The sequence below is a fragment of the Candoia aspera genome, chromosome 1, assembly GCF_035149785.1.
Source record: "Candoia aspera isolate rCanAsp1 chromosome 1, rCanAsp1.hap2, whole genome shotgun sequence".
NCBI lineage: Eukaryota > Metazoa > Chordata > Lepidosauria > Squamata > Boidae > Candoia > Candoia aspera.
Genome location: NC_086153.1, coordinates 77375490 through 77384897, shown reverse-complemented (window position 1 = coordinate 77384897; position 9408 = coordinate 77375490). Strand labels below are relative to the sequence as shown.

The following is a 9408-nucleotide window of genomic DNA, read 5'->3' as shown; positions in this document are numbered from 1 at the left end:
TGAGTTCCAAAAGTGCAGAACATCTTGTCTATCTGCCACCTCAATTGTATGCCAAGGTATCTCTAGGTGGCTTACATGTTAGGATTACCAACCGCAGAATAGTACAAATAACAAAAACAGACCATAATACATACCACACATGATAATTATAACAAAATACATTTCTTGCTTCTGCTCATTGCTCTCATCCACTCTGTTTCACTGTCTTCCTAACAGAGAATCACTTCCACTGTCAGTTTCTGTTAAAGAGTGTCTTGTTTTTGAACTGATAAATCCTGGCCCTTTCACATCAGCCTAAGTATGGCTATTTATTGCTCTAGCCCTTTGATTTTTTTCTTGAACTGCTACAATTGCAACCATGAACACTGCAGATCACAGATTGCAGTAATTTTGTAACTGATGCTGATTTGAAAATAACACCCAGTAAACGTGGGAAAAAGGAAAATGAACCAATTTTATTGAAGAAAAATTAAATTATATATGGACAGCAATTTTATTGAAACAAGCAATCACCAAATACAAAGAAAGCATTTAATACTAGCTTACAGAGATGGCTTTGCTGTCTAAATCCAATGCATAATTGTTTCCTACCAGAACTTTAAAAAGTTCACTTTGCTAAATTTCAGCAACATTTACAACAAAATGTTTCTAAGTATGCATATGTGAAGGGTAGTAAGTCAGAGTATCATTGCAAATTGACAGATCTTCTGTACTGAAGTTGTTGTCTTCATGTGCAGAAGATAAATCAAATGGTGGCTCTGTACAATTTCTCAGAGTAAACTCCTTGGTAAGACAGAATTTCATCTGGCCTATTACTTGTAGCCGTCCCTGGGGAAGGAAAATAAAACAACACTGTAGAAAAAGTAGTATAGGAAAATTTATACAGGTATTATTAATGTCTCAGTTGTTGACAGTTCAGCACAATGAATTTAATAATCTTCAGAAGTTAACAGTTGCATCTAGGTTGAGATAGATATACTGCATTTATAGTTACCAAACAACACAATAAAATTAATATCCAGTGTTTAGAATAATACTGAGCAGATTTTTATCAGAATAAAAACTAGATGGCCAAGTGATAAATTAAGCCTATACTGAAATATAGCAATAAACTCTGTCAACTATTTTGCTGAAAACTCTGCTCCCAGCAGTAGAAAAGAAAAATATGTGCACAATTTGAAGTCAGCAACCTTTTACAGAAACAAGCTGTACTTGAAAATGTATATTGATTTCTTAACTATTTAAGTCTTTAATTCTGTGTTATTTGAGAGTTTAGAGAAGGGAAAATATTAAAGAAACCAATCTATTTTTTTAACTCTATAAAAAAGATTATATTTTACTGCTGATAAATAGAATTAAAAGTTGGGTCTAGTGGTTAAGGCACCAGGCCAGAAACCAGGAGACCGAGAGTTCTAGGCCCGCCTTAGGCATGAAAGCTGACTGGGTGACCTTGGGCCAGTCACTCTCTCTCAGCCCAACCCACCTCACAGGGTGGTTGTTGTGGGGAAAATAGGAGGAGAAAGGAGTGTTAGGTATGTTCACCACCTTGAGTTATTTATAAAAATAATAAAGGTGGGATAGAAAATAAATAAAATAAAATAAAATAAATAATTCAGTAGGAAACTGTTCCTTGGTTATGTTTTAGAAACCATACATTTAAAATAGATCTCATAAAAAATTATAGTCTCACCCAACCCATCCAGAAAGCTGTGCACCCCAGCTAAACTCCGAAAATGTTTTCTCAAGCAGTGTCCCTTCATCAGATATACCACTACTGAGAAATGCCAGAGTCAGTTTTTCAAATGGCACTGGCTGGCAAACAAAGTACCCAAAATGTCAGTGGATGAAGTCCAAAAAAGCTCTCAGAACAACAGTTCATACTTTCTGGATCATCCAAAGGTTTTTTAAACCAACTGATCTGCAATATAATCATGCAAAGGTACAAAGGTTTCATCAATTTGTTTCCATAAACCTAAACCATATGAGAATTAGCTACCTGCAATCTTAACTTTCTTTCACTTTTACATCCTGTTTAAAGCCTAAATCTGGACAGATGGAGTGACGAGGAGAGAGATTTTCATCATTATTGACGACAGACTGATGAGTCTGTATTGTATACATATCCGGAAGAATGGCTAAATAACTAGATGTATTCAATCTTCAATATTCCAAATATTGAAAACAATCTTTTTAGAAAGTAGATATTAGAGGTTAACTAGGAAATCACTATGAGAAAGATGTACCTCTTCAGCAGGAAGACACTGGATCTTTGGTGTTATACTGTAAACACTTTCAAGAGCTTCTTTGATGGCTGCCAGCTGAAGTTTTAAACATGAAATAGTTAAAAAGGATCAATACAACTATTAGAATAATACTGAGCAAGATTTTTATCAGAATAAAAATTACATGGCCAAGAGATAAATTAAGCCTATTTATTTATTTAATTTATCAAATTTGTCACTCCCCATATCCTCCCACCAGAGGGACTCTGGGCGGTTTACAATAAAAATAGTCAATTAAAACAATAGGCATAAAATATAAATACAATATATAAAATGTAATTACAATTAACAATAAAAATAAAAATAAAATCCAAGTGGCAGAAGGTCTAATTCAGTCCATGTGTATGAGGAGCGCTCTGAGGCACTAGCCATCCCCAAGCATAACTACTCCTCTCTCCGCCCTAAGTGAGGTGGCAGAGCCAAGTCTTCAGGTTCCTCCGGAAGGCCAGGAGTGATGGGGCTAGACTCACCTCTGGGGGTAAGATGTTCCAGAGGGTGGGAGCTACTGCAGAGAAGACCCGCCTCCTGGACCCCGCCAAATGGAATTTTCTTACTGACGAGGTCCACAACATGCCCTCTCTGCATGATCGGGTGGGATGTGTTAATGTCAAGGGGAAGAGGCGGTCCCTCAGGTAACCTGGCCCCATGCCATGTAGAGCTTTAAAGGTGATAACCAACACCTTGAACTGGACCTGGAAGCAAACTGGTACCCAATGCAGCTCGCGCAGCAAAGGTGTTACATGTGCCCTTTTAGGGGCACCAAAGATAGCCCACGCAGCTGCATTCTGGACCATCTGTAACTTCCGGATACTCTTCAAGGGTAGCCCCATGTAGAGAGCATTGCAATAGTCTATATAGGACATAACAAGGGCATGAGTGACTGTTCGAAGGGCTTCCTGATCCAGGAAAGGGCATAACTGGTGCACAATATGAAGCTGTGCAAAGGTCCTCCTGGCCACGACTGCCACCTGCTCTTCAAGGAGGAGCCGTGAGTCCAGGAGGACCCCCAGATTACTCACTGGGTCTGTCTGGGGCAGTGCAACCCCATCCAGAACCAAAGATTACAATGTCCTGGATACGGAAAAGCCACTGTCATGTCCCCTGTTGCGATGTATACATACATCACAACGGGGAACATGCCTTCCCGGGAATGGGAGGAAGGAGGAAGGAATCAGTGATAATCTTATAAGCACTGAGAGTCAAATGCAAATAAAGGACAAAGGAGACATACCTTTGCCCTGACCTGAAAAGCCATCACCCTATCTCCCTGACATCTCTGCATTACCATGGGGGACACACCTGCTCCGGACACAGGAAGAGGACAGAGGCAATCAGCGCTAATCCCCCTGATCACCCATCAAGACTCCAGATCAGGACTCTGGGACAATAGGGGGTGGGGAAGGATCAGGTCCGCACCGCGGGTATTTACCGGCTACCTCGCACGCCATGTGCTCATTCCCGTCTTTTTCCGTGTATGCATTCTATTCCTAATAAACCAGAAATCCTTAGCCCCGACTAAGTGAGTCTGCGTCTCTTTGGGAATAAGGCAACCATCACAGCCACTAACCCACAGCCACTCCATCTTAACAGGGTTCAGCTGAAGCCTGTTGTCCCCCATCCAGACCCCTACAGCCCCCAGGCACCGAGAGAGGGCGGTCACAGCATCACTTACCTCACCCGGGATGGAGATATACAATTGGGTATCATCAGCGTATTGATGATACTTCATCCCATAGTGATGGATGATCTCACTTTGTGTAGATGTGTAGATGCTTCGTGTAGATGTTGAATAGGAATGGAAAGAGAACCGAACCCTGCGGCACCCCACAAAGGAGGGGTCAAGGGCCAGATCTCTCCTCTCCTATCACCACCAATTGGGACTGGCCCTGGAGGAAGGAGGTGAACCAGTGCAAAACCGTGCCACCCACCTGCAACTCCCTGAACTGCCCCAAAAGGATACCACGGTCGATGAGAGGTCTGAGAGATCAAGGAGAGCAAGGATGAATGCACTGCCCCCATCCCGCTCCTGCCAGAGGTCATCCATTAAGTGCGACCAATGTTGTTTCCATCCCATATCCGGGCCTGAAACCTGACTGAAAGGGGTCTAGATAATCCGTTTCATCCAGAACCCTCTGGAGCTGCAACGCCACCACTTTCTCAACCACTTTCCCCAAAAAGGGGAGGTGGGAGACTGGACAAAAATTGTCCAGCACAATGGGGTCCAGTGATGGTTCTTGAGGAGGGGATGTACCAGCGCCTCCTTAAAGGCAGTTGGAAACACCCCTCCCTCAAGGATGTATTAACCATCACCTGGACCCAACCACATGTCACCTCCTGAGCTGCTTTTATCAGACAGGAGGGACATGGATCTAGATGATAAGTGGTGGCATTTACTGTCCGTAGGATCCTGTCCACTTCCTCAGGTCCAACAGGATCAAACTGTTCCCAGATAACTGAGTAAGTACGCTCCCCTGGTATCTTCACAGGCCATGCCTCAGGCTTGGAGTCTAATTTGGAGCGGATCCGAGCGATTTTATCCTGCAGGTGCTCAGCAAACTCCTCTGCATGGCCCTGTAGGTGGGTCACTGGGCCTACCTTCCCCAAAAAGGATCGAGTAATTTTATATTGTTAAAAAGGATAAATACATCTTAAGATGTATTTTCCTGGTCTAGAATTATGAAATCTGTATGCAAATAAGAAAAATAGTAACCCACAAGTTATAAGATTCTTATAATTTGCGTAATAAAAAATAAATAAAGTCTGCATGTGTAATAGAATTTTCTCCTTTCATCCTTCCTCCCAAAATCTGCTTTGGAGAGCCCTTCAATACTCAGAAATGAATTTTGATTAGATATGTTTGTACCACTAATGGAATTACTTCTTCAGTGGAAGGGCTTAATTAGATTCTACTCACCACTGTGTATTATACAACAACAATTAAAGGCTACAGTTTTGCAAATGCAATGCAGAATGAACTTTTCTCTCACCTGATAGTAGGTAGAACCTGGCTTTATCCCAACTTTCAAGAGAAAACTGAAAGAGAAAGAACTTTTATCTAGCATTAAAAAGACAGAATTTACCTCATACAATTACACTACAGATTCATCATTATTCTTCCACATGTAAAAGGTTAGAGAGAAAAGACACATAGAACTTCAAGAAGCCTAGTGTGCTTCAGCTACGTAGTACATCTAACATGGTTTTACTTGTAGTTCATTTTTGTTGCTCATTTCCTCTTAAAATTGTTATAATGCCTATTGCACATACCTGAAACATTGGGGGTTGTAATGCTGGATTGATAATCCATAGAATAAGTGAAGGCTTATAATGTTCACAAAGTAATCCACTCATTTTAGGGCTACTTATACATTGCATACATACAAAGATTATATGATATCCACTGTTTTATCAATTTTCTAAAGATAGATTGAAAATTACTGATCTGTATTTCAGGGAATGCTAGAATCCCTGAAACTCTCTTATTGATACTTCGTTAAGAAAACATGTAGTGGCAGAGCGGCTTCTAGACAGCAGCTTATCTAGTCTGATAAAATGCTGGTGTTGGTAGAAGAATTGTGCATGTTTTATGGTGCTCTGGCAGTATAGGTGAGAGATGAAATTCAAAAGGAGTAGCTAACAACCTACAAGAACTGAGTGTGTACAAAACATTTCAGCTGAGACTGTTTTTCCAAGGTGCCCTATTCCTTATCTCTGCTCTTCATCATCATCTGTCTCAGACATGGGCACAGATACAACAGCTTCTTGACTTTTTATGACTGTTTTGAAGAATGGCATTTCATTTACTGACCCACAGTATCTAAATTTCTTGTGTTCATTTAATACTTCTACTTGATAACCACATACAGAAGAAATGCTTTCAGTAACACTTGCCTTGGACTGGCACTTAGTGATGCCTTTTTCTATCCTTTACTGGATCTAAGCTTCATCGATGCTTAAGTTCGAATTTACATTGAAGAGAACATAAACATATACCATAGTTCCTAGAGCTGGGATCTTCCATACAACACTAAGAGTCACGAGAGATCTCAGCAACACAGTCCAACAACACTGATGAATTCAAGACTAAGTGCCATCTTAATATTATGCTGCTATAATGCTTTTGTTGTGCAAGAATAACTTCCCCCTTTAAACAACCATTTTTGAACTTCTAACCTTTACAGAAGCATTATGTCTGTCAATAGCAAGCAAACTCAGGAAACAAGGACCACTTGGATTTCTGTAAAGATCTTTAACTCAGATAAGGTAGGGTAACAGAATCTGGAAAAGCTGTCAAAGCAATTCTCCATCTCAACGTGTACCTAACCTATGGAGTTACTCCAAGTCTCTTTCTCGTGTTTCCCCCTCCCCCTCAGGAATCTTTTTTGTAACAGCCCTGCTTCCTCCTGTAACAGCTGTGCTCCCTCCACCATGCTCCCAGGGTCTGTTAGACAGTCTATCAAAGCCAATGAAATACTGTATAATTGCTATTAGAGAGCCTTACATGTTGTAGAAGCCTCTGAGAAAATAAATTTCCCCACCTGTTAAGCTTAATTTTTCTATAGAGTTCCAGGGTCTTCTCAAAGTACTTTTTTTGTGAATTAAGAGTTTCTAATTCAGCTGCACATGTCCCATGTTTTTCCCATTCATGTTTCCTATATAAAGAAACAACAAAATATTAACTAGTATCTTCAAGCACCAATGTATTCAGAGAGCTACACAAAAGTTCTCTAATGTCTAATATTTATTTGAAAAGAAAACCTCAGTTGTGAGTCCAGTTAAGATTTTACCACTTCCTCTACTGCATGGAAAATCTAGAAACTTCAGGCATAAAGCCAACTTAAGTAACTGTTCTTCCTAAGAGATGCCATTAGATAAAACAGAAAGAATATCCTCACATTTCTCTATGATAATGCAGTATTTTGCAGCTGTAATATATTCTCTAGATTATTTATTTATTTATTTAAATTTATTGGCTGCCCAACTCCAGTGGACTCTGGGGGACTCACAAAACTTAAAAAGACATAAAAACAGCTAAAAATACAGGTATATAGCAATATTCGAAAAAATAAGTGGACAGTACTGTATTTCACAAACTCCTATAACCTTTGTATATAAAATACATATTATCTCCTTAGTATATATAAAATATTCATATATAAAAAGTCTCTTGGGTGTAAGGTCTCTCTTCTGCTGAGAAAAGGATTTCTTTTGATGAATGATTTAAATTAAGTGACAAGAGAAGTGAAGATAGAAGACACCTGAAATAGTTTGTAGTCTTGTTTTTCAGAAGCAAGAAAACTTAGCACTTGAGAGAAGACTTGCCGTAGTCATGCTTCATGTGAACTTGGAAACTATGGAAACCACAAAGTGTAAAGAAAATCTATCTTTGTTTTTGTCAAATGAAAAGAAAATCATCTTGTCCTTGTACATAACAAATATTCACTTTGTTGCCATCACTTTGTGGCATGATGTTACCAACTAGACTGAATCACAGAATAACAAAGGTTAATTGCTGAATACTCTTCTTCAGTAAGCACTATCAGTACTGAAACTTTGCACAGATTTTACTTCCCATCAAGGTTACAAATTAGAAAAATAGAGGCAGCTCTAGTAGAGAAAATAGTTTGCATGTTCAACTCATAAAGCATTCATTTTTTTCAACTGGGGTGTATTCGTGAGACAAAGACCTTAGTGAAACCTATAGCATCTTACAATTAATTACATTCTATCTTTTTCATTCATCATTCCTCAATTTTTACACAGTGCTCATATATTTTTGTTTTATAACACCATGGTTTCTGCCTTACGTTCCCAATATGAAATTGCATTTGGACTGCACATGGGCCACATTGCTGCAGCAAAAACTCAGGTAACTTGTAAACTATTCTAGAGTCCAGCCAAACTGAGGTGATGTGTATGTTTCATAAACAAATAATATTTATTTAGTAATTTAGTTGCCATTGCAAGATATGCAGCTATATAAATCAGGTAAAGGTAAAGGTTTCCCTTGACGTAAAGTCCAGTCGAGTCCGACTCTAGGGGGCGGTGCTCATCTCCGTTTCTAAGCCTTGGAGCTGGCGTTGTCCACAGGACACTTCCGGGTCATGTGGCCAGCATGACGACACGGAACGCCGATATAAATCAAGATAATAAGTAAGTCGCCATTTCTCAAGAATTCTTTGCTTAATTAATTGTTATTTCATGTTAGGGCTGTGTAGTGCTTCGGAAATAATTTGGAAAATGTGCTTTGCAGCTTACAGGAGTATGAACGTAGTACCTGTCTGCAGTGCTTAAAGCAGCTTCAGTAAGTTGGAAATAGGTGTTAGCTTTACACTCCTGTGCGCTACACAGCACATGCTCCAGGGATTGCATGACTGTCCTCTGTACTGACTCTGATTCCGGGAAAAGTTGTGGCTGCTTTAAAGAGTTACATATTAGTGCTCTATATATGTACCTGCATGCTCCAAAGCATTACACAGTCCTGCTTTGAGCACACTGATGTTTCATTTCACTTTGTTCCAAACATTAGCACAGAGATATAGGTTATAACAGCATCATATTCCTTTAATGCCTAGTTTGGGCCTTTGTAATACTTCCATTTTGAACAGAAAAACTAAAGACAGTCCAAACAATGCAGCAAGTTGGGGTTAAGGATCTGAATGGCGATGCAGTCAAGTTATTTGTTAACTGAAGATCCTGAAGGGCTTAAAAAATCACAACTATTAGTACAATATATTTGTTCCTTTTTTAAAAAATAAGCACAAAAAGATATAGTCAGAACTGTAGTCACAGAAGACATCCTACATGGATGTGTTCATGGAGTATCCTAAGGTCAAGCTTGACTTGAGGAAGCTTTCACCTTTCTTTACTGGGAATCAATGGATATTACATGTTAGAGCTATGAAACGCTTCAGAGTTGATTCCAAAATGGTGCTTTGTAGAGTACAGGAATATGAGCACAGCACTGTCTCTGAAACATTTTAAAGCAGCTATATCTTTTTCTGGAATTGTGCAGTAGCTGCAGAGAGCAGCATACAATCCTAGGTAAAGGCGCAGCTACTTTAATGTGCCAAGATAATATTTCACATGCTCCAAAGTAGTGTTTTGGAACTGAAGCCAAAGTACT

General features: G+C 39.5%; 1 protein-coding gene across 1 annotated transcript in view; it reads right to left on the bottom strand.

The window, feature by feature from the left end:
* Positions 1-430: 430 nt before the first annotated feature.
* The window catches only part of RNASET2 (ribonuclease T2), a 35683-nt gene continuing 26705 nt past the window's right edge, over positions 431-9408 (bottom strand). The window contains exons 7-10 of the mRNA XM_063307627.1: positions 6821-6934; positions 5270-5315; positions 2244-2318; positions 431-828 (exon numbers count right to left, since the gene is read on the bottom strand). Of these exons, the coding sequence (XP_063163697.1) occupies positions 649-828; positions 2244-2318; positions 5270-5315; positions 6821-6934 (415 nt within the window). The 3' untranslated portion in view covers positions 431-648. The remainder of the gene's footprint in view (positions 829-2243; positions 2319-5269; positions 5316-6820; positions 6935-9408) is intronic.